General features: G+C 45.7%; 1 protein-coding gene across 5 annotated transcripts in view; it reads right to left on the bottom strand.

Moving 5' to 3' along the window:
* Positions 1–539: 539 nt before the first annotated feature.
* FUBP3 (far upstream element binding protein 3) overlaps positions 540–25,447 on the bottom strand; it is a 39,185-nt gene continuing 14,277 nt past the window's right edge. For 4 of the 5 annotated variants that reach the window (XM_066201091.1, XM_066201092.1, XM_066201093.1 and 1 more), the window contains 15 exons: positions 24,068–24,117; positions 22,470–22,541; positions 21,689–21,746; positions 18,955–19,117; positions 18,000–18,098; positions 16,026–16,130; positions 15,522–15,624; positions 14,781–14,881; positions 13,431–13,572; positions 8,641–8,801; positions 7,880–7,953; positions 7,294–7,370; positions 3,783–3,854; positions 2,967–3,094; positions 540–1,922 (listed from right to left, as the gene is read on the bottom strand). In XM_066201091.1, coding sequence (XP_066057188.1) covers positions 1,914–1,922; positions 2,967–3,094; positions 3,783–3,854; positions 7,294–7,370; positions 7,880–7,953; positions 8,641–8,801; positions 13,431–13,572; positions 14,781–14,881; positions 15,522–15,624; positions 16,026–16,130; positions 18,000–18,098; positions 18,955–19,117; positions 21,689–21,746; positions 22,470–22,541; positions 24,068–24,117 — 1,414 coding nt within the window. In that variant the 3' untranslated portion in view covers positions 540–1,913. The remainder of the gene's footprint in view (positions 1,923–2,966; positions 3,095–3,782; positions 3,855–7,293; positions 7,371–7,879; positions 7,954–8,640; positions 8,802–13,430; positions 13,573–14,780; positions 14,882–15,521; positions 15,625–16,025; positions 16,131–17,999; positions 18,099–18,954; positions 19,118–21,688; positions 21,747–22,469; positions 22,542–24,067; positions 24,118–25,447) is intronic. The other variant, XM_066201094.1, reaches the window with a different exon arrangement.

Below are 25,447 nucleotides of genomic sequence, written 5' to 3'. Positions count from 1 at the left end.
CTTCCCCCGTCACAAACCCCCACGGCTGCCTGGGAACAGGGGATGAAGCTGCCTTGGGTTGGCAGAGCTCAAAACCCACATTTTACAAAGAAAGGGATCCCTGAAGGGGCTACAGTTATTGCCAAACTTGGCCTGGGCACACCTTAACACACCCGACAACGGCTGCAGCCACATCCCTCTCCCAGTCCGTGCTGCTCCAGCAATCCCCTTGCATGGATTCACCCACAAAGTTGGAGAAAGAGCAACAAGTTCAAAGTATTAAAACCAGGGGGCTGCCAACTCCTCAGCAGTAAAACCTTCACAGGGCTGCAGAGGAAACCTCCCGGTGTTATCAACACAGATCCTCCCGGGCGCCTTCTGGCCCAAACAGCGACAACCACAGAAACTTCCACGGGAATCCTCGCTGTCACAGCACCAGGAGAAGGTGACAGTGACAGAGCTCCTCCAGAATTAAGGCTGATGCTGCCCTCAGTGACCACCCCAAACTCCCCGGGATGCGGCGCGGGGAGGGAACATCGGAGTCCAACAGACGGGAAATACTTTGCCCACAAGACACCTTGTGGAAATTTTATTATATAGAGTGTAAAATGCAACTGTCAGTCAAATAAAAAGAACACTTTTTTTTTCTTTTAAACACCATGCTCAACATTATCCAATCGCGGTTCTTTATAGTTAGACATTTCAAGCATAAGGAAAAATAAGGAAAGAACCCAAGAACAGTAAATTCAGTACATTTAAAAACGGAATGTCCCGCAGGGCAATTAAAAATGCAAGAAAAAATAGCTTCAATTCCGTTTTTCCTTTAAAAATACACTGTTATCTGTACAAGAAACACTACAGTAAACATCAGAAATCATATTATCCCTTTTATTAAATCAAAATTATTTAGCGCATACTGTGGTTAATACTAGATTCATTTATTTCTCTAGGTAATTTGACAAATATTAGATAAGAAAATATTTAAAAGAAACGAAAAAGCAGAAAACACCTTGGAATTAAAAAATAGTTACTACCTTTTATACGGTTTTATGTTCCACAGTGTTTGTTAAAGGTACTAATAGCAGATTCATTTTAATATTAAAAATAACAGTATTTATATTTCTGAGAGCATAGAAGAAGTTTTTTTTTTCTTTTCTTTTTTTTTGTCTTTTCTTTTTTTTAACAAGCTTGGAGGTCTTAGATACATAAATGCAACTAGCAATGGAGACATGAAAACATGTATTGCTAAAAAAATTAACACGTTTTTATATTACCCCTTTAGACTCTAGAAATTATACAAACCCTACAAAATGTCCCCCCCCGAACTTGCAAACAGTAACTGTTTCAAATACAGAAATCATATCATTAATTACAATACATATCATAGTTCAGTTTTTTAAAAATGCAATAAAATCAAAGACAGCCAAGATACAAGAAATTAGAAGTAAAACATTTAATGAATTTACATATTTAAGAATATTTAAATACTGTTTAAATTTTTTTTTTCTTTTTAAGATTTGTTACATACCACCTAAGACTTCCAAGCCACTCTTTCTGTTCCAACAGAAAAGATCGAAAATTAAAAGGAAAAAAAAAAACACCACACAAAAAAACCCACATGTTGAAATGTCACAGCTCTGGGGTGCGTTTTGGTGCCTGCAAATTCTCTGGCTTCTCTCCAAAAAGAATCCCGGAGGTTTTTTTGTTTAATATAAATTTGGAAACAAAATTACCAGCATGTCCATACGTTTAGTACATTACTAATTGTTCCTGATTCTTAGAAAAGTTCAGTATAGATTATCCTACAGCTAGTGTTTCACAAACAGAAAAGTCTTCATCAAAATGTTGCAAATCTAGAAACCTCTGTTACAAAAAGGTTTTCTTCCACAACGATTCCAAGGAAAAAAAAAAAAAATTGCCACGAGGACCTTGTTCTACTGCTCCTGGAAAGAAGAGAGAGAGGGGAGAAAAGGAAAAGTTACTGAGCAGCAGCAAATTATCAAAGCTGCCGAGCCCTCCTCCCCCGGCACAGGTCTGTCCCCACTGCAGCTGAGCGGGAAACAGAGCTCAAAGGATGCTCAGAGCTGCCACCAGAGCCCTCTGCCCTAACGCTGTCCCAGAGCTCTCCTGCCCCTCACCAAACAAGATCTCTCTTTCCAGCAGGGCAGACTCGGGGAGGAATGAAGAGAAGCCCTTTTATCACCACGTCCAGGTCACACTTGGCCAGCGCCCGCGGCGAGCGCCGGCACCGGCACCCGGCTCCACCTCGCCGGTGTGAGCGGGGAGAGCAGGGCAGAGCAGCTGCTGGGGGCCAGCAGCCACAGCAGCCTCTGCTCCCGGGAGCCAGAGCTAAACGTGGAGCCCTGGCGACAAGTGTCAGACCACAGCAAGGTGCCCCTGTGCTTTGCACAAACTTTTTGCTGCTTTGTTTGCTCCGTGAAGCCGGCAGGTGGGAAAGCACCGAGTGTGATCAGGATAAATCTCACACAACTCTCCGGTGGGCTGAGTGACAGCTGAGGGGAGATTTTACTCAAGAGCAGGTTAATACAAATTGTTTTTCAACAGTCTCTTTTTTGGTCTCTTTCAGGACAGGGAGCTGGTGAGCACACAGCTCCTGTGCCAGCACGAGAGAAAAGGCAGCACCCGCGCTCACAGTTGTGGGATGCATCAGTGCTGTGCTGCCTCACCAGCCTGGCTTCATCATCCTTTTTAATTCCCCAAAGTCAAACAACTGCCTGAGGACTATAAGGAAAGGCTCCCAGGAGAAACAAATAACCTCACAGTCCTCTCCTAAAAATCCCTCACCCACCCTGTACAGGAAAATAAGACTGATGTTGAGGCAACGCTTCTGTGATCACTTCCTCAGCCACAAAACATCTCTGCTTCACCATGTACACCTGAAGGAGAATCCCTACACCAAGGCAAGGCCAATATACCCAATTGCCCAAGAGAAGGAGCAGAGGGGTTTGGGGAAGGTGAATACAGACCTGGCTGTGGGCCTGAGCCTGCCCTAGTGTCTGCCCGTAGTAGGCAGCCTGCTGTCGGTAATACTCTGCCCAAGCCATCGTGTAGTCCGGCTGGGAACTTGCCTGAGAAGCAGCACTGGCAGCATGACCTGGAGGGAAAGAAGAAAAAAAAGAGAGATCAGCAAACCAGAAGTCCAAGCTCAAGCTTAGGATCTCCTTTTGTCAAGCTTAAAGAAGAGCCAGCCCCCTTCCAGCTGCTGCAGACACCTGACAGAGAGACATTCCGCTGTGTGGGATGGCAGGACGGGCTCCAAGCTGGACTGTGAGGGACAAGCCAAGGGCAGGCAGAAAGCACCCAGAGCGTTCCTGCAGCTGCAGGGACAGGCTGACAGCCTGCACACCCTCATCCTCAAAGGCGCAAAGCCTGCGGCAGCTCCGTGTCAAAGCAAGTCCAGAGGTCGGGACCATGCACTCTGTAACACAGTGGAGAGAGCCAGGCCTGTGATTTCCATGAGCTCTCCTACCCTCTCACAACCCCGCTCCAGCCTTCTGGATTTTGCCAGCATCAGTTCCCGCGTGCTCTGTGTTTCTGCAGGCAGGCTGGCTGCAAGCGTGGGCACGAGGGGACCGGGGCTCAGTGGGAGCAGCCCTCCCGAGACAGCACAACCCAGAGCTCTCCATGGCAGCACTACATGCACCATCACCAACAGGACAGGCCAAAGGGCATCTGGAAAGGACTGGAAGCTAAAAATGGCAGGGATGGAGACGCAAGTCATCAGATTAGAGTTAACTCCTTGTAACGAACTGATTCATCTCCAGTAAGCCTGTTTCACTCACTCTGTTTTTTGAAATACTCCTCCCATGCTTTGCTGTAATCGGGATGGCTGTTCTGCTGCTGGCTCTGTTGGCCTGTGCAAAGATGACAACAAGGGGCACGTCAGTATGGAACAGGTGACAGTTTCCAGCCAGTGACATCCACCTCTCCACTAGACAGGCCCTGGGTCTACCTCAGTTGCCCAGGCTTGACACTTCAGCTTCCACTCTTCTACAGCGTTGGGCATCTTCAGTTCAGGGGAAGCTGAGGAAAAGCCTGAGCTCCTGATCTCACCTCATCTGCTGAAGGGCACAAAGCCAAATGTCACCCTGCTGGGACCTGCTCAAGCCAGAACATGTGGCTGGGAGCTGCCCAGGCTGCAGTCAGCCACCCTGGGCTCCCAGTCTGCCTGCACTCAGTGCAGGAGAGCTGAGACACCTGACACAGCTGAGACCTGTCACCTCCACAGAGCTGCCAAGGGAACGGCCGTGTTTTGAGTCACCTCACTTGTTTCTCAGGGGCTGCATCCTTTACCTCTGCTCTTCTCAGTGGGGCAGAGCTGAGGGACCCCTGTGGGCAATGCCCTCCCATACACCCTGCACACACGAGCCTCCAGCACAGGACCTGCACAACTCTGAGGCAGCCACTCGGCTCCCAGCTCGTCAAGGTGCCATGAGCCCTGCAAGGGCACAGCCACCACTACTGCCCACAGGGCACAGGCCAGGTATCACTGGAGACGCAGCCACGACATCCCTAAACAGCCACAGCTGGCTCATGGTGTCATCTCCAGGCTCCTTCACTGCTCCAAAAAGGATCTCCTCACACATCCCACACCTTGGGCTCCACCCAGCACAGAATCCCCATCTTTGAAGCACTAAGAAACCTTCAACCCAGCACATCTAAGTGTTACAGCAGGGAGAGGCCGGCCAGCTGAGACAGAGGAAGGATACCTGCCCTTCCCACGCTTCCCTGGATCCCAGCGGGAGCACGGAGCCCTTACTCAGTGAGACACGGGACAAACAGGCAGCAAACAGCAACTGGGAGCTGCAGAGAGGCACAGCAGGAGTGGGGAGCACGAGGCACTGTGGACAAGGAGAGCAGCAAGGACACAGGACACGCGGGGAGCAGAGCTCTTCCCATCCCAGCTCCATGCACAGCCCAGCCCCGACGCCGGCCCAAGGGGGGCTTTGAAGTGGGGGGAAGGGGGGAAATAATACACTGCAAGCGTGAAGTGGGTGGAGGGAACAGGGCAGCAGTGTCCTGTCCAGGGGCATAAAAGCGGGTTAAAAGACTTGACCAACGCTACAAGTCAGGACCTTTTCTGGCAGAGGTCAAGGCTGCCTCAACTGTCCACCTGCTAATGCCAACAAAGGACCTCCTTCAATGCCTTTTCTTCTCGGAGAATTACAGTCCACAGCAGGCTGAAAGGACACGCAGCTAAATGCATTTCACAGCAAAATGTTTCCCCAGCCAGTTAATTTATTTAAGATGGGGGAAGTAATTAAAATCTAAATACATGTGTAGGGGGTGGGGGTCTGCCCCTCCTCCCACAAGGAGGGCACTCGAGGCTGTCCCCAGGACACTGTGACAGGGCTGACAGAGCTGTGACACACAGGCTGCAACACTCAGCCAAGGGACCCTGCACGAGGCTGGTTTCAAATTAAAAAGTGCAAAAGCAGGTATTTACCTATTTCTTACAACACTCCTCCTATGCCTTGGTGAGCTCCACCTGGGCACCACTGCAGCAGAGGAGAGTGGTGGAGGTTCTTAAAGCATTATGTGTGTTTCCTCTTTCCTCTCCTCTCCCAGCCCGCCTTCAGTGTGCCTGGCTACAAACAGGAACACAGAGCAGCATCCTAAGCACACATGGACCTAGGGAGCCAACATTTTCCATCAGGCTCTACAGCAGAAATAAAACACCTGCCTCCAAAACACGGCAGTGTGAGGCTAAAGCCACATGGGGAAGGACAATGGCAAGGCAGGAAGCTCCAGGGGTTTTGGGAGGCACCTGAAACGTGAGTGTCAAACTGTCATCACTGGGGTATGAGTGGCATTATTGGTCATCAGGGGGCTCAAGGGGGCTGTGCTTCCTACACCAGGCTCCAAAGCCAGGAGGGGTGAGCTCAGGGAAGTTTAGAGCCCTTGAGGGTGCAAAGCAAAGGAATAACAACTTTTCCTGTAAAACAAGTTAATAAGGAAATCCTGTTCTTCAGTATCATGCTATTTCACTCCTGCACAGAAGAGAAGTCCATTGAAGCCCACCACTGCATTTTAATGTGCTGAAACCAGAACAACTGCTGACCTTCTCCAAGACCCTAGAGCTCAAAGGGGAAGTCATCATTTCCAGACTGTAATTGCTAAGAAGCAGGACTGATACAGAGTTTAACACACACTTCCCATGCAGGACTGCCATGTGCCACCACAGCACACATTTCAGAAGTGCACCAAGTTAACAAAGCAGCACTGGGATTTCCAAATTGCACATATTCACAATTTCATAAACACTCAAAGGTGATCAGTGCTACAGGGAATCACAAGTGCAATTGCAGGCATTGTGCCTCCAATGATTCCCCTACCTCAAAGGGTGGGAATTTATACCAAAGTTCATAATCTACTTCATTGCTAAATCAGCCTTAGCAGTGAGAAGCATCTGCCATTAAAACCCTTTAAAATTACCCCCCCACACACACACCACTTTTGGTGCTTAGCTTTAGTTTAATAAGACCAGACCATTTAAAAACTCGTATTTCTTTTAAAATTGTGACTGCAAGGGTCCTTTGGACATTGCCACCATCACGTGAGCTTTGAGATTACCAAGCAGACATGAATCTGCTCTGTCCAAGGCAAACCATTCCTCTGGCTGTTGGAGACACAGGATGATGTAGCTACAGCATCACCCCCAGCATTTACTACTTCAATTATTCTGAAAAGGTGATTCTGCATTCCAAACTGCTCAATTTTGACTCAAGAGTCTTTCAGGAAAAAATGACCAGTACAGGAGCCCTGCTTAACCTTCCTTCCATTTCCTGCATCCCTCTCCCCTGTCATTCCATCAGTCTGGAATTTGAACACTGAGAAAAGCTTATAAGGAACAATTAAATACGAATTAAACAATTAATAACAATTAATAACAATTAAATAAGAAATGATAAGGTCAAGAACAAAGGGATGGGAGAGCTCAGCACCAACACTGTGCCTGTTAGGGGAAAGTGTGGTTGGTAAGTGCTTGCCTGGAGAATCCTGGGAGAGCCAGAGGCAGGAATGTTTTTGTTAGAGAGGAACAGACAGCAAGGACCATGTTTCTACCCAAAGAGCAGAAAGAGGCAATAAGCAGTTAAGCACACAAAAAGCAAAAGTCTTCCATGGCCTTCAGCTTGTCCTGAGCTCAACCACCAGCACTCCACTTCTGCTCAGGAAATCACTCTGCTGTTTTCAAACACGTGGTCTCATGGGTGAACCTGCCTTTTGCAGGCACAAAGCAGAGACTGCCAAGGGAACACCAACCCTTCTTCCAGCCCAGGTCCTGGCACTTACTTGGGACTTGCTGTCCAGGCTGCTGCCACGTCTGGTAGGTACTGCCCCAGCCCTGCGTCATGAACGCCTGAGGACCACTGCAGAGGACAAAAAGCCATGCTCAAGTAGACAATAAAATACTTACCAGGCCACAGACATGAAACTGCCCAGAGAAGAGAAGTTGTCACTTATAGCCAGCAGCTGCTGAACAAACAGGTCATCACGGCAGCAAAAGGAAAGCTGTGCAGGTGTGAACTGCTATGTCCTGCCTTGGTGGCAGTCTGTTCATGAAGCCAAGGTGAAAATACATCACACTGAACAGCACTCCTTGTGCTCTACGTAGTTCAGGCTTCTTCCCATGCTCTCACTGCACTACAGATAGGAATTTTAGAGATGCCAATACCTACCTGGTGTATCATTTAATAGACGTAATCTTTCCTGCAGTCAAGCTTAAAGGATTGAGCTCACTTGCTGTTGTTTCTGAATGCTCAATCTTTAAAAGGCTCCACTCATATCCCAGCCCTTCAGGGCCCTCCACCCTTCTCCCCGCACCTTCTAGCTCCCAGCCATTCCCCCAGCCCATGGGTGAGGAGATGCAGCAGCTTACTTTTGATGAGGTGTAGCAGGTGCTTGGCTGAACGGACTTTGACCAAATCCTCCAGGTCCACCCATGCTGGTACCCTGTCACAGAATCCACAAATATTTAATGCCAGCTCCAAGTGCAGGGTGGAGGCAGCTACTATGAGCAGTAAGAAAGAAGAGAAGACAGACTGGGACACATGGATCCTGAGCTTGGCGTCAAGCCTTCTCCTCTCAGCAATTCAGCATGAAGGCAGATTTTCAGCTTTGCCATGCTTCAGTTCAGTATTTTCTGTACTTTTTTACCAAAGTCTCTCCACTCAGTAGTACTGCAGCCTGACTTTATTAAGCTTCAATACCACAGCACTGCATTAAGTGTAATAATGTAAGTCATCCTGAACTTACTGAGCAAAGAGTTGAGTGTTTCAGGACAATGCTGCCAGGACTGTGTCATTCTCACACAGTGACACTACTGTCTTCCTTTCAAAAATCTCCTTTGACAGCCTTTTCATACCTTATTATTCCTGTTCTTCCCTCTCACATAGCTGTATACACTACCCAGGATTATGTCAACAGTCAAATCCTTCTGGGACCACAGCAAAAATAAACCAAATGGATGCTGGAGGGCCATGAAGTTCAAGCCAGCTGCTAAGAGGCAAATGGTTTTGAGGCTGAGTAACGCGAGCACGCGCGTTCCATGCCATCCTGTGAGTCCACGCCTATATGCACCTGAGAGTGACAACAGCATGACTGAAAGGGACAGAGCAAGAGAGCAGAGATGGAACTTACACCAACTTTCTCATCTATGAGATGTCTAGCGAGCTCGATTTGCTGGGGGACCCCTCTGATTGTGAATATTCTGACGCCGGGGTCTGTGTTCGGGGGTGGGTTTCTCTGCAGCTCCACGTGCGCTCCCGACTGCTGGTTTATGCTCTTGATGTTCTCACCACCTGAAAGGAAGAAAGGCAAGACATAAGGAGGGATATTCAGCATCTCTTTCCATAAGATCATATCAAAGTCAGGTCTTGGGGATGGATTACAGTTTCAACCACCTTCTGTGTGCCTCGGGAGACGTGGGCTGAGGATGGCAACAGCAAAAGAAACTGCAGCACCTGAGCTCATGCTGCTCCTTTTACCTACCTCACAAAAATAACCTGAAACCTTGAGCTACTCTAACAGTTTTTGGGGTCATGGATGATGCTGCTTAAAGAACATACAAGCCTTGCCAAGTGCCCACTGCCAGGCTCCCAACAAGATGCAGCACGACTGGGACACACTTTGACAAAACAGATGCAAAACCTGCACTGACTGAATTCCACTGTTTTTGCACAGCTGTTCAAATCCTCTAGGAAATGAAGGTCACCTGCAATCTAAACATGTTGGTTTTTCTTCTTTTTTTTCCATCACTAAGGCAAAAAGCCACCAGCTACATAACAAAGCTTAAACCTTCTCCCAAGCATGAGCTGTTTGATAGGTTATTGCCTTAAAGCAGCTTCTGCTTACAAGGTTTCCTATTCACCCTGCAGCCACACATACATCCCTCCACAGCCACGGCAGCACACGATCCCAGGCTGTCTCCTGCTATTTCAGAGTTAGCTGTGCATGCAGTGAACATGTCTGGCTCGTTTGCCATCTGGATGCATAAGAGCACAGGAGTGCTTCCAGCAGGATGCAGCAGGGCCAGTCAAAGTGGATCTGATTTCCTCAAGACCTGCTAGGTCCTGGTCTCTTCATAAAATTTGCTTAACAAAAGCCTCAGCCAATGTTACAATGGTTCAATTCTTCTTTTGGAAGCTCACACAACTTACAGACCAGCTCCACTCAACTGGAGAAATTAAAGGGTGTGGGGAAGGAAGGGGTTTTACAACTTTTAAATCACAAACCAAAAAATCACCAGCTTAAAGGATAGACATCAAGCAGGAGGGAGAGCAAAGGAAACTAACCAGAGATTTTTGTTTGGTTTTCATTAAAAAGAACGTCCAAAAATAAAGGCCTCGATTTTGCTCACATTTCCATCTCTATACATCCAGCACAACTTCAAAACAAACTGTGGATGTTGCAGACACTTGTTCATTTCATTGTAATGGACTCGTGACCTTTTTAACATTTTAAAGCCTTCTTGGGGAAGGGAGGAGGAAAAGTTGCCAAAGGGCAATTAACTCTTTCTAAATGAATTTTTGAAGATGCATTTAACAAAAGATAATCATGTCACATCCCTGGGCAGACAACAGGGATTGTACTGTGCAGCCAAAAGCCAACCCACTTACTTTCAGTCAAGCATGGGAAAGGAGTAAGATGAAGTTTCAAAACCAAGAAGTTTTTTGGTTTTGTTTTGTTTTTTTTTTTTTTTTTTTTTGTGTCGTGCTTTTGTCTGATGCAGATTTGTTTGAAGCTCTGGTTTTTACATATCGAGGTGAGATCTGAATCAACAGCCATTTCATCTGCTTAGTGAAAACAGAGGACCCTTTCAGGCAACACAATTTGAAGGAGTGGCACAACTTCTTTACTGGGTGACAGAGGCACAACCAGAGGTTGCTACTTGCACTGCAGACTAGTTTCTCCTTCCAAAAGGGGATTAAAAATCGAAGCATTCTCAAACTGGAAGCAAGGAGAATACAGATTTCAAATCATTGCCCCATTTAGCATTCAGCACCAAGCCTGTGGGTTGTTGGGCCTGTTTCTACAGCAGCACCCTCCTACACCACACGGCAGAATTAAGTTAGCTGCCTCTCCAGGTTCGGTGGGAGCCTGCAAGCTCCTACCCCCACACCAGAAGGACTCAGCGCCCCTGTCCTCTTCACCCTGCAGCCTGGTACATGTCAAAGTGCTCCCTCCCACCCAAGCTACCCCAGCCCAGCGTCGGGAGCGTGCAAACGCCGTGAGGCAGCGGCGGTGCCGGAAGGAGCCGTGTTCCCCACGGCGAGGTGACCCGCTCGGCACATGGTGGCTGTCTATAGAGCATTCATCCCGCTCCATTCTTCCACCTGATGGGGGGCAGGAGTGATCCAGGAGCGGCCTCCCGGCTGGACGTGAAATCCTAAAGCAATTAATCAAACCTGCTCAAAGGCCGAGTTGACAAGAGCCAGGCCGGGCGCGGTATCTGTCAGGATCGCTGTATTTATCATGGAAATCCAGGGGGGCCCAGGGAGGCGGGCGGCTGTTTCCAAGCACCACCAAACACAGACAGACTTTGACATGTGTATGGTGCTTGCCTCCACCCTTCCTCAGGGCCTTTGGGAAAAGAAAAGCTGCACCTATCCAGGCTCTAGGGGAAAAAGCCACGTGCAGGATCTGCAGGGAGCCCTGCCAGCTCCTAAAAGCTCACGCTGCCAAGCTGAGAAGAGACGACCACAAGAAAAGGGCACCAGATCTTCTGTCACGTATGCTGCAGGAATTGAGCTGAGAAACTTCCCAGCCTCCCTCTTTTTCCTGCTTCTCGAGTGGTCACATGGAGCTGGGAGCACAGGAGATCACACACACCATACCTGGGTGCCCCGGGCACTTGGGTCAGCACCCTTTGCCTGGGTGCTGATCTCGAGACAAGGCTGATGGCTCCGAGTCCTCAGCCACATTTTACAGAGAAGGCCAACAGCCCCATCCTGTATCACAGCAAGGAAAAACACCCAACAGCTGGAAACTGCTCAGAAACTGTCAGGGAGCACAGAGGTTTTGTAATTGGTCACTGTTAAGAAAACCCCACTAAGATCCCCTCTGCCCTGCACTGCCCCACAGGCAGCGGGGGAGGAAATAACAAGAATTGCCTGTCTTGCATCAATGTGTGGAGAGTGCAGCACATCCATGCTGGTCCAGACCCAAAAAGGCAACGCTACAGCCATCACTCACTTGACAAAAGTGAAGGCTACAACAGCCTAAGAGCACAGGCACTGTGAGAACACCGATTACAAGGTGGTATTACAATGCTACCAGCACTCAAATCATCATACAACTAGTAATTAGTCACTCCAGAAAGCTTCTGATCTGGCCAAGTAAGAATCCCTATTTTGCTGTTGTGGAAACAAAGGTAAAAAGCCACCCTTCACCCCCCAGTGAGGCTTTGCCAGGCCCTGCACTTGAATGCTGGGACATTCACTCCACTACCTGCATTTATCTTTTCAGCACACACTGCTCTCTGTAGTCACAAATGCTCCACTTCAGTGCACCGCTGAACAACAAGTGACCTTTTCTGATCCTTTATTAAAGATGACTAATGGATACAGCAATAAAGTTTCATTATAATTTGATTTTTCCATACGTACAAGTCTCACTCGTGGGCTTAAAATTTACTTTGCTTGATCTTTTGGCCAACTGGTCTGTTCAGTGAGGACAAGCATAATCACTGCAATTTCTGTATAATGGGGAAAGCAGGTGGTTTTTCATACTGAAAAAAGTTTTCAGGTTTGTGAACGAGCTTGTGGCAGAAAACGACATCTGAAAACAATTGCAGCTATAGGGCTGACCTGCCTATGTCCCTGGTCATCCAACAGGGCAGGAGCTCAGGGTGCTATGGGGACAGGCCCCTGGCAGGGAGCAGCAGGGATGTGCAGGAGGGAAAGAGACCACAACAAGTCTTACCACAAGCTCCCTCCTGCCGGGAACATTCAAAGCCACTGAAACTTGGCCCAATGCCCTCAAGCCTCTGCCTCCTTTTCTGCTGTAGCTTATCTATTCCTATGCTATTCTCTGCTGAGGCTAAAAGTCAGCTGTGATTACTTAAATACTAGTTCAGGCATATGTCATTCTTTCTGAAATCAGCAGATAGAAAAATGAAATACTGCCTTAGATAAGTCAGTGCACTAGCTCAGACACACTGCAGCAGTTCAGAGCTAGAGAGTATGTCTGCTCCTGGCTCTGCCCTAAGTCCTGCCGCTGCCCCATGTGCAGCTCTTGCTCTGTGACACACTGAGTGTGCTGCTGACGCACAGTTTCATAACCATCACAGGGTTGTTCTGGTTGAGAGGATGACTCCTCATCCATCTCCTTAGCATGGAGAAATCCACAGGCCAAGCAGCCAAGGGGCCTCCATGGCAGTGAACACGCTCAGCTAAGAGGCACAAGGTGCACCAGGCTTCTGTGCCAGGGCAGGTGCCAGCACAGAGGCAGAGAAATCCTCCTACTTCGCTCATCACACACTTCAGGGATAGGGCAGGAAGCAGCTACTGTTATTACCACACTCAGAGACCTTCCATTTCCTCACACAGCACTCACAGAAATCCAGCACGATGAAATGACTGTTCTGCTTGTCCCTGATAAACCATCTTTCAAAGGAATTCTCTGTAAAAAGGATCCACAAATGAACTTGCCTTTTTTCAGCCAGCTGCTTGTTATAACAAGCTTATTTGACAGCTCTGCATTAAGAGCCTCTCTTACAGCTTGTGAACAAGGGCCTGGAGAATACAGTTATGAGTGGGAACACCACAAAGAAAACAACCACAAGCACTTACAGCTATTCCTCTGCTGCATTCACCAGGCACTGAACACCTACAATCACAGAAAACCCCAAAGCTTCACTGTCAGGCAGCAAGAACATGACCATTCTGAAGGAAGGATTGCAAGCTGTAGTATCTGGAAACCAAACCCACCTTTGCCTATAACGAGGCCACATTTGTCAGCTGGAACAGTGTAGGTGATTTCCTGCATGCCCCCAGGTGTTCCAACACTCCAGTCCCCACGGCCACGACCTCTTCCTCGGGCAATAGCCATGCTTCCAAAGCCATCTCGTTCCTTAGAAGGCAAAACATGTGTTTCAGTGTTTTTATGCTGGCCCCAATCCACATGAAAAACAAAATAAAGCCAGGTCAGTTAAACTGCCTCATCATCAATGGCACTGAAAGGAGATATTCCTGGACCCCAGTTTCACATTCAAGATTTTGAAGCACTTTAGAAAAATGCCAAGTAATGTAGCTTAGAGTTGCCTTTCTGATTCAGGAAGGTATTTTTATTTTTAAATGCATGCTCTTACATCTGCTGAAGTAAACCTATAAATAAGCATCAACTACTTAAGGACTTTTAGTTTGTGTTGGGGGGATCTCTAGAGCAAACAATGGATCTTGGCACTGACACACACAAAAGTTGCTTTCAAACCCTTTTAAGTGTCACCCTGCTGCAATTACTCAGCAGAAATGCACATTTTCCAAAACTTCCAAAGGAAGCTTTTAAGTTCAAAGACACTTAAAGGACATACCTATTTTGGGTAAGTGATTTTCCAAAAGCAAATGCCATGGGCAGTCAGGGGCTATCATGATAGACCTCAACATTTAAGTGAATCACTACAGCAAATTATGAAGTCAAGTATTCAAAAGGTATTGGGGCTAGAAGAGATATAAAGATGGACAATTTATGTTCAGGCTTCTGAAATGGCCTAAATTTTTAATTCCTCATAATACAAAGGGAATATAAAACCTCCTTCACAAGTCTGCCCTAGTACTTCACCCACCTTTGTACTTCTTGCTCTTGTGTAACGCAATATGTTGGTGTGTCTTAGAGCACAGTGACACAATACCTGAGCACTCAGCACCTTCCTGTGCCTCCACCAGACCAAAGGGCTGGAGTCTGAGGATGAGGCACCACTGTGCACTGGCAATGTTCTGCTGTCTAAGCAGATCCTCCAGTCACACTGATGCTGATGGACTCCATTCCATCAGGTCACTGTTTTCAAACTTAACAACTAAACAGGAGATAGTTGTGGAGCTATCATGAGGCCCCATACGCCTGGGGATAGAAGACCTTCCCGCAGCTCAGTTATCCCACATTACACTAAAAGAACTTCCACCATAAACAAACAAACCTCAAATCCAGCAGCTCTGGGCAGCAGCATGCGTGGCCTACCAGGGGAAAATGGAACACTGCTGCTTTTCAGAAGATGGCCTGCATCCCTCCATCCAGCTGCCTGCATGCAGCCTACATTCCCAAAAAGCCCTTCCAGAACCCACCTGTGCTGTGAGGATGAGCTCACTGATGATGTGTGCTGCGTGTTGACACCGGTCGGGGAGCCCCATGACCTGCGCGACTCTTTCGCTGCTAATCCCATCATCTGTGGAGAGAGGGGCAAAAACTAAATTAAAAGCAGAAAACATCCACTCATCAACAAAAGCTTCCTTCCAGCACCGCCACTGCTGGCAGCATTTTCACACCACAGCACTATCCCAGGAGCTACTGCTTCCCTCCACCTTCAGCCCCTCTTCCCTGGACTGAAAGAAGACAAAACCCAGCCCATACTGCAGAGGGAACAACACTCAAAAGAAAACACTTTCAAATGTCAAAAAGCCATGAAAGAGACTGATATAATTTTAAGAGGAAAAAAGCAGCTTTGATAGGTGATCAGACAGCCAAGGACCCAGAGAAAGTTACTCAGAATTAATCAACTCCTGATCCCCAAAGGCTTTAATGTCCTGAAGGAGAACTCTTTAACAGGAAATAAAAGGTTTTTGTTATTTTATTTATCTGTATAATTGCCACTCAAGACATGACTGTTGTGACATCTAACGTTTGCAAATGAGCTGTGTAAAATCTTACTCTCTGAAAACCAGGAAGTGCATGAGGAGGCAGCACATCATATTTAAATGGGTTTCAGAAAGAGACACAATGCACCTGTAAATGAGGAAAGCCTGGCTGCTGGAACCCAAAAGTGGAACACTGGTCAGAAAGCAACGGCTCTCCATCCTCACACAAACCTGGTTTAAATTGAATCCTAACTCCAGCATCATTCTGAATCTTTTTGATCATTTCTCCATTTCTTCCTATCACAATTCCAACAGCAAACCTGGGCACAGAGACCTGATGGGAAAGGCAAAGGAGTATGAAAGTGCAGAGAACTAGACTGAATGACTCTGATTTTACAAGGAGATGCTCTTAACTTTGAGGACGGGCCATGTTAGGCAGCTCCAGGCTACAGAACCGCATCGCTTGAGAAAAACAAACACGTGGCCACAAATTCCTTCCCCGCTAAATGAACTCTGCACTACAAGAATGCAGCTTAAGAAAAAGACAATTATAAACTGCCATCTGGGAGTCCAGGAGAACTCCTCCTCTTTGCAGAGCTAGACTCAATTCTTCTGGCAAAAGAACACAACACATTTTAAAAAAAATGGAGCTTACAGGTTACAAGTGCAGTTGGATGAGTCCCCCCACTACCCATCCCACAGGGAGGTTAGCAGAGTACTGTGAAGGAAACGTACCTCTATGCTGCCTCCTCCCATTCTAGCACTGAAATCACTGCGTACGCCTCGGAAGTCTGCCTGATCTTTCTCTCGGATGATCTCCAGTACCATTTCCCTCGCTTGCTACATGGGGAAAGAAGTTACAGTTAGCTTCAAATTCTTCTGCTTGCCCTCCTGGCGTTAGGGCCTCAACAGTGGGTAATGGTCAGGCTTCAGGCAGAGGGATCTCCATCTGCTGAGTGGGAACAGCAGTCTGATTTAGGACTTCTTTTACCACAGTCTGTTCTTGATGGCATCTTCCATGCCTGACAAAACCTGCCAGGTGCACAAGGTGGCAGCTTCTTGCTTCCTCCAGTCTTTCAAAAAGGCCCTTTAACTTTTAAAATATCTTAGATTTTTTTTTTGTTTTGTTTTGTTTTTAAAGGCCCTTTCCTACTGATAGAACTGAAACCAATACAGTAAGGGAGAAGCTGTTGGTAGCTGGGCTGCACTGAGCTTACTGACTCTGAGAAGTTAAGCCCAAGTCTGCAGCAATCCAGCAAGACATTTTCTGAGACAAATAAATATTCTTCCTACCTACTGGCAGCACTCAAGGCCATTCACAAGCCCGCATGTAGCCCAGCTAGTGAAAGTGTACCCTGCAAATCAACCAACAGTAGTCACCCACAAAATTAAAAAAGCCTACATGTCAAACCCAAGTATTTGTTTCTCTCTACTACCAGTAGACATCTTTTGACATCTTGGTTCTATTTCCAAGCTTGAGGACAGTGGCGAATCTCTCTCCTTTCATTTTTTTACATATTTGCCATGTCCTCAAGGTATTTTTAACAGAAAGAAACAACTCAAAGACATTTCAGAGATGCCAAGACAGAAATATGGGTGATGGAGAGATTTGAGGGACTTAAGAAACACTATTGCAGCATCCACAGAATCCCACCAAACCCAAGGATTCATCACACTTCCTAAACACTTTCTAAGTGTGCTCAGCTTTAAGTGTCTCAAACATCTTCCAGCCTGTGCAGTTGCCATGTTTCCTTGAATGGAAGATGTGACAACAGCAAATTTTGCAAAACAGAAGCCACCTGGGAAGTGGCAGCACTGAGGGTATGATTTGGTCAAAAGTAGCCAGACTGTCTTTAAACTCCTTTTGCACAGCTATACCTACCTCCACAGTAAGAATTTCAGGAGGGGAAAAAGAAATTAACTCTAAAATTTGCAGTAAGAGCTTTGAAAAGTATTACCCAAACACTGTGCCTGAGCAACATCAACTGTTGCAGCAATTTATGATTAGGGAGATCCTATGAAACAGAACTACTTTTATTAGGGACAGGAATGCAAAGCTAGATTTAAGTACTTAGCAAGGTATGAAAGGCACTTGCTGAGAAGTGGAACAAGCCGTGGCTAAACTTTAATGCTCTAATTCAGGCACTCCCATCACACTGCAATCCCCCAGTCTCAGCTGATGGGGGCTGTTCTCTGAACTGCAGGTACATCCACACCTGCAGAACCCTGACACAAGGAGACTGAGGCACCAATATTAAGCAAACCCCTTGGTTTCAGGAGTTGTTGTGGGATTGGTTTTTAATTACCTGCGTCGATTGGCTGTCTGAGGTAGTTTTGTGAAAGGTTCGCTGTCTCAAATGAGTGATTCAGTCAGTCACTAAGAAACCATTTGCTCAAGTGACACAGAGCTCTCACTTTTTGTCACACAGACTGGAAAGCATTTCAAAACTAATTTCTCCAAACCCTCCTCCTCACCTCTATTCCTACCCATGTGCAGCATTTATGTGGAGTGACAGCTCCTAAGTTATGCTGTAAAACAAACTACTCTGGTGTTTTAACTTGCTCTACTCAACCTTACAGAACAAAACAAAACCAGGAAAGATTATTACATTTACAGTTGGATTTGACTCCATTAGATGCTCACAAATACACTCAGGTTTAAATTTCTCCTCAGTTCTCTTGGGCAACCAGTTTGCTTTTGTTACATACCTGTACTTTAAATGCATCTCCAGTAATACGGAGAGGTTTATCTGCTCCAGTAGGCAAAGGACCATCTTGGATCATAATCATTTTCACACCTGTTCGCTCCTGAAGAAAAAGCACAGAGCAATTTTCTAAGCAGAGTCCCTAAAACAAGGGACTAAATTTTGGTTACTTAACATTATGAAGGTCAAACCAGCACCATTTCAGAATGCACAAATTCAGGAACAGTCTTCGAGTGTAAAGGACTGCCAGAAATTGCGCTGCTCCTGAGGTTCTCAAATCGTTGAAATACTTGCAAGAAAAACCCCCTCTACCTCAACTACTGACTTTCCAGCCATTTCCAAAACCTGTAGCTGTCTGCATGTAACAGTTATTAAGTGACCAGCCTCCAAACTATATGACAGAGGTCTAATCAGGGCACTCAAAACCCCTCCATTTTTGACCCTACATGTTTTGCTATAACCCTCTATTCTTTAAAAACTTGTACCAGATGGAGGAATAAAGAACGTCCAGGAACACAGTTTATACATAACACAACACTTAATTAGAAAGGGGTGGGATGAGAAAAAAAGATGACACATGGCAGCTTTACCACAGATCAGCAACAAAAGAGAAGCAGAGCACTCTACAAGAGCATGGCTGGCATTAAAAATACTGCAGAGCAGAGCAGACATGGCCCTTCCTTGGCTACAGGGATCCCCTCCTAAACAGCACACATTAAGTGTTATCTACAGCACAAGGGCTTCTGTCACAGTTCTGGCAAAACTCCACTACTTGTGTAGCTGGGGCCACGCTGATTTGGTAACACAGGATTGGATTGGAGTCCAATCTCCGAAGGCAGAAGAGTCGTCCCTGCTGGAGAAGGTTAGAGCATTCAAGGCTCTCCGTTTCAGCCTGTTCCAGTGGATCTAGAGAAGCTGCAGTAGGGAAGAGAGCCCTGAAGGAAATGCATCTTGCGCACCTGCAACTGTTTTATTGTTTCACCTCCTTTGCCGATGACTAGACCCACTTTGGATGCCGGGATCAAAATCTCCTGAACGGTACTGTTGCCATCAACATCGTTGTGAAAACCAGGTCCGTTCCGACAGCGATCTACAATCTGCCCCAGTAGCCGTTTTGCTTGTCTTTGGAAAAGAATCGAGGGAAACAACCATTAGACAACATTGCTCCACGTGACCAAGAGACCAGGAACCATCGGAATGGAGAGCGATCGGGGAGAGGAGAAGTGGAAAGATGGAGGAAACCATAGTCAGCACAATGTTTGCCTTTTTTTTTTTAAAATAAACTCTTTGATGTCTATTTTCCCCTATCATGATTACTTATAAGCAGTTTGATTTTCGAAGGGGAAGAGAAAAGGAAGAGCAGCAGCATGCTCTGACCTCTTAGGAAGTTAAGGACAACAGCTGAACTACAGCATTTGGGGTGCTTACTTCGAATGAAGATGCTCTAGGTTTTAACTTTTCTAACACATATACAGTAATACAACTCAAGATCTGTTCTCCTTCTCAGTCAAGACGAAAAGACACAAACTGCTCTGATACTGCCACAGCCCATGGATTAACCATTCTCTGATCAGTCACAGGCAACTGCTTTGCTCTTCTCTACCTGCTCTTACCAGCAGCACCAGAACACTGTCCTAACACAGCCTCTGCTCCAAGCAGTAGGTGCTGAAGCTACACCACGAAGTGAGGCAGGGATACTGCAGCAGCCACCAGTGAAAGACTGGGTTCTTCTACTCCTGGTGAGAAGAGACACACAAAGAAGCATTTGGGAGATTAAAGATCCCTTCTCTAAAATCTTTAGCACGTCAGAGGTAACTGACAGGGTTTCCCTTCATCTTGAAGACTCCTATATCAGCACATCCCATTCCTGCCCTTGTCCCACAACCCTTCTGAGAGCAGAAGAAATTCACTGGTTCCCTGTACAGCCTAATGCAGCATCTTCCCCTCTCTCCACTTCACACCAAGCCGTATCAGGCACCATAAGACTTCTCTCTGGAGACTGGAAGAACCAGTACAAAGCCATCCCTGCAAGCAGACATTCCCCCAAGGCAGCTCAGGGGGTGGTGCTTAAAGGCACTGCTTGCCTTTGACTTTCTCACAACAAAAGGGAAAAGATGGATTTTCTGGAAGCCCGCTTCAAACAGTCTGGAAAAGTCTTAGGAGGTTTTATTCATCTGCCTTCATATTTTGTGCAAAGTTCTTTTAGTGACAATATAGAGACCACAACAGTTAATACACAACATATTTCAGATGAGGTCATTTGGAAATTAACCCTATTAGTTTGTCACTGGATATAACTACAGCAAACATTCCTCAAAAAACCCTTCTCAAAGAAGTCTGACACCTAGAATGGTTTCTTTACTTCACTTCCTTTTTCTACAAGTAGCCTGAAAAAAACAGTTCAAACAACCAATTTGTCAAGACTTTTATCACAAAAGTAAATTAAATTTAACTTAATTCCATGTCCATATTCTGTGTTACAAGTTTAATAGTCTTACTTTTAAAATTTACTCACATTTTATTTAAAGACAGCCTTGGACACGAGTACATTTAACTGCTTATTTCAGAACCACGAAGCCTTAACTAAACCTCTCCCCCATTTTCCCACAACTGCATCTCCTGAGGCATCCCAGCTTTTAACTATTTTGCTCTTGTTCTTAAATATCCTTCACTAAAGGGGGAAAACCACTTCAATATCAGCAAGAATACACTGCCTGCCCTATAATGTGAGTTTGCCAATTATATTTATTCTGGCTCATTGCTTGCAGTATTATGGTAGAATAAGGAGATGTAAGTACCCTTAGATCTCTTTAGGAATGGAAGAATGATGAGTGTGTCTTCTCTTTAGAGAGACAGGCTTTGCACCAATGTATTTTCAAACGCAACTCAAAGATTTCCAGATGGATTTTAAAAAACCCACCTACCCAAAGGCTGGGGAGAGAAAGAGCAGCTCCATATGTTAAGTGTGTTCCTGTAAGCCTGAGGATCCTGGATCCAGTTCCAGCAGGAGGTCCTCAACTGGTTTGTGAGAGTCTCAAACTCAGCTCCTGGGAAGGGGGAGGGAGGAAACACTGTCCCTAAAGTTTCTATAGGTCTAAAGATAGAAATCCCTGCTGGCTGGCCACGTGTCTCTACCATGCAAGGAGCAGAATCAAGACTTGGGTTCAGTCCTTTGCTTCTTGTTGGCAGCGATGCAGAGACAAGCACCCAGTGGGCCTCATGCTGCTCTGCAACAACACCAACACCTCCAGGGTATCCTGGAGTGGCACCCACAGGCTTTAGAGGCCTCATGCAGCCCTTCTTCAGCTGGGAGGATGCTCATCTCAATAGGAGTAGGGAAGTGAAGGGGAGAAGAGAAGTGCCCTTCAACAGCTTAGCTCAGTCTCCTGGAAAGCTGCAGTTACAGAACTGCATCCTAGGTGCCCTAAGAGCAACCTCACCCTGCGGAGGGGAATTCCAAAGAAATTTCTGCAGAGGATTCAAACTGCAAGTGGAAAAAAAAAAAAAAAAAAAAGCCTTTGAGGTGCACAGTTTAAAGCATCAGACCAAGAGGTTCTATGCTCCAGAGACCCTCAAGTTTCTCTAGGCCAACATTTGCTGGTGTGGCTAATAACCAAGTAGCACCACTGACAGAGCACAGCATTAGGGAGAAGAGAAAGAAGGAAAAAGGAGAGAAATGAAATCAGAACTCACTCAATGCTCTCTGGTGTTCCAGTGAGTACACAGGGTCTCTCAGGCATCCCACCACTGTCTGCAAAGAAAACAAGGAGAAAACTTGTGATACATGGAATTAAAAACGTGGCAGCTATTTCAGTGGCCATGAAGCACCAATGGAAGCACTACCCACCTGCTCACAGAGCATGCTAAAAAATTCAAAGACATCCAGGATCAACATATTTTAAATTATTTACTGGATGTCTGCATTCTTTTAAAGCCTTTCCCACCAATTAAAGGGAGGGGTAAAAACTCAGATAACATTGATTTACATACAGTTCCCTGTACAGCACTGCAGCACAGTCTACCCTCAAAGCAAATTGGCACCAAATGATCTCATTTGGACAAATGGTCTCATTTTTAATGATGCAAAGCAAGCTGTATGAAGAGCTGCTGCCAACCCTTCTGAAATGTCTTCTGCCAGGAGCTGGAGCTGACCAGACCAGTCAGAGGCAAACCACAGAGCTGAGCAAAGTGAGAAAACTCAACAGCTTTAGGTCTAAGCACACCATGAATTGTTCATTTGTTCTGCAACCATCTGCTGGTTAAAGCCAGTTCCCTCACTGTTCCACTACCCAAACCACCTGACAAACCTGTTTTCTACCCTGGTTGGGAGGTGGGTCCCACAACAGCTCTCCCATGGCTGTCTGTATCCATGTTAATGGTGGTAACACCGTGAGCATGGGAAGTGCCTGATCTAATGGACACAACACCCTTTGACATTAAAACCTGTTCACTCACCACACAAAGAGGAGCTTACCTGGAGCAATCTGAATTTTGCAGCCAGACTCTATCTGAATCCGTGAGATCTGCTCTCCTCCCCTGCCGATTACTGAAATGAGTTCAACAAGCATCAGAACAAACTGTTTTTCCTGGAAACTGCAGAGCACCTTCCCCCTTTTAGTCTGCTGCAGCTATAAAGGAACAGTTTGACTCCAAGATTGCAGGAGAAGCATCCACAGCATGACCAAATTTATCAAAGCACAAAAACATTAAAATACTGCTGAACGTTATTCTATTTGCTTGGACAAACAAAACAAAAAAAGCCTGTCTTGCACAGGAATGGAAAGAAGTAAGTATGGAAGAAACAAGGCACTAGTCTGGGTGATGCTAGGAGAGTCATTTAAGTACATCTAGTTCAGCCTGAACCAATAAGCCAGTTATTTGTGGTACTAAAAAAGGGTTCTTTATAATTCCTATTTTACTGCCATTTTTGAATGGACATGCTATTTAGCTGTCTGCACTCAGACAGAACCACATCCTGAAATGCTCTATCAACCTCCCGGGAACACAAATACCCCTCTCCCTTTACTCTCAGAGTTGACACATCACTGTTTCACAACAACACACCCGGAGCACAGACTGTGTCAATCACCATTCCTACCCTTCCCAGACTGCAAAAACAGCAAAGCTGTCAAGTCAACCAGGTATTCCTGGCTCAGGATGCTCCCAAAGAAGCATCTCAGCTGTGGGATTGTATCCCGTCCTATCAGTCTGCCCCTGAAGCAGGGTGAGACACAGATGATGCCTGCAAGCTCCCCTCTCCCAGGGCCAACATCCCCCATGCGTAGCACCAGGAGTGGTGAATGAAGAGGTGTGGCAGGAGAGGAGGGAGCCTTTCCTTTGCAGGAATTTGAGTTACAGTCTTACAGCGTCTTTAGAGTCAGGACAAAACTTGGCGCTCTATGGGGTAATTACCACAGGCTGTTATTTTCCTCTTTACTCTCCATATATCAAATTGGAAGGGATACACAGAGACCCAGCAGTGGAAGAGTCTATGCAATCACTGCAGTAACACATCAGCAGGAGGTGCCATTGAAAGCCAGAGTAATGATCATTAAGAGGAAGAGAGAAATTAGGATCAAGCTTGAAAGAGAACAGTATCAGGAATGCAAATCTAGGAAAAACTCTCGTCTGGTTGAGTTTCCCTGCAGCAAATGTGTGAGAAATTTAAAATTCTGTTTAACTTGCCTTTAGTCAACTCATATTTTAACATTTAAATGTTGTTTTCCTTCCTCAATTCTCACAGTTTTGCATACTTAAAGTAAAATGGTGCAATGAAGGGAAATAAATTCACTTTTGACTTGTTTATGTTCTGTGCTAATGGGAATTCAAAAGAGAAAATCACTAAAATGCTCGGTAACCTGTACCAAACATTCTTGTTCTTATTACTGGGACACCAAGCTTTTTTCATAAAGTTTGCATCTGGATTTTAAACACAGATCCTCGGTTCCCCATGGAGACAGCATTAAACAAGGCTTGTCCAAGGCTAACAAGCACAAAAACTTGTGTCAGAATCAACAGCATTCCTGCACAGAAAACACATCAAGAACCATCAAAAGCATCCAAGGTACTTACTAAATCCAACCATTTTATCAGGCACTTTGAACTCTTCTGTTATTACAGCCCTAAAAGAAAAAAGAAAAAAAAAAAAAAAGGAAGAAAACCCCATCAAAGTCATTACAAAGAACAATTTGGAAGAAACTACATCCCTGCCACGGAGCCTGGGCTCAGCACAGGGACTCTGCACACATAAGTAAAAGCACATCACTATCAAAATCATTTGTTTTGGAAGGGACCTCTCATGGTCACACAATTTCTCCTATGCTGGATCCATTTCCAGTCTATCTCTGGTATCTTGAATGGAGCTGATGGAAGAAGCTCTTTTAGTCATTCTTGCTCCAGACAGATTTAACAAAAAAAGCACAAAGTTTCCTTATCACTGAGCCTGGACCTTCCAAGCAGCAGTGTCTGCCCAGGGCTTCTGGATATTCTCTTCCCAGGAGACACCAACTAAAGCCAGTCCTGACACGAAATCTCCCTTCTCATGTTCACAGGTTTGGTGTTTTGGGACTCTTTTTTCACCTACTTGTCCTTATCATTCTTTTCCTTGGAATTAATAAAAATTGTCTTCAATTATCCTCTGAATCCTTATTATCTCAAGACTCCCATAACTATTGCTCTTTGGACATTTTCAATGTGTCTGCTTCAAAACAAAACACTCGAAGCAGTTTCCTAAAACCTGACCAATAGTCAAGTAGAGAGGAATTAACTTGCATTGGTTTTTTTTTTGTTTTGTTTTGTTTTGGTTTTTTTTTGTTTAGCTGTTTCTATCTTGTAGAAAACACAACAGCAGGAACATGGAATTGGCAAATATGCATTATGTACAATTTGTTCAGCAATCTCAAAGGCAATAAAAAACCTGCACAGTAAGTTCAGTGCAGGTTTTGTGTGAAGGAATATTAACATTTTCCCAGTATTTTGCTTTAGATCAGTTAGGAAAGGCATAAAATACACACTAGACTTGATTTGCTAAGCTGCAGATGAAGTACTAACACTGCCTACCCCTTTCTAAGATGGTCTAGTAGGACATTAACTTAACCATTAAAAATTTAAGGTTGTACAGCCTTCATGCACATTGCTTGTCCCTTCTGCTGAGGCCCCAAACAGCTGGTTGGGATGGAAATGCACTACTATTCCCCTCCAGGCTAATCCAGCTTTAGAAATGTTCTTCCCTTCAAAACAACACAGAAAACTCCTCAAGAGCAGGATTTGAGAAAAACTGAGAATTTTACATTTTTATTGGATGCTGAGACATGCTGGATGACAACTCATACTTGCTTCAGTCTTCCCAAACCATCTTTGACAAGGGAGTCATCCCAGGTCATATTACACCAAAAAACCTAAATAGTAACAACAGTAACATGTGTCTGTTTGATACTTCCACCTTTTGCCAAA

Source organism: Chamaea fasciata, unplaced genomic scaffold (assembly GCF_029207755.1).
Source record: "Chamaea fasciata isolate MVZ Bird 193981 ecotype frontalis unplaced genomic scaffold, bChaFas1.0.hap1 SCAF_20, whole genome shotgun sequence".
Classification (NCBI taxonomy): domain Eukaryota; kingdom Metazoa; phylum Chordata; class Aves; order Passeriformes; family Sylviidae; genus Chamaea; species Chamaea fasciata.
This window is presented reverse-complemented; position numbering and strand designations above follow the sequence as displayed.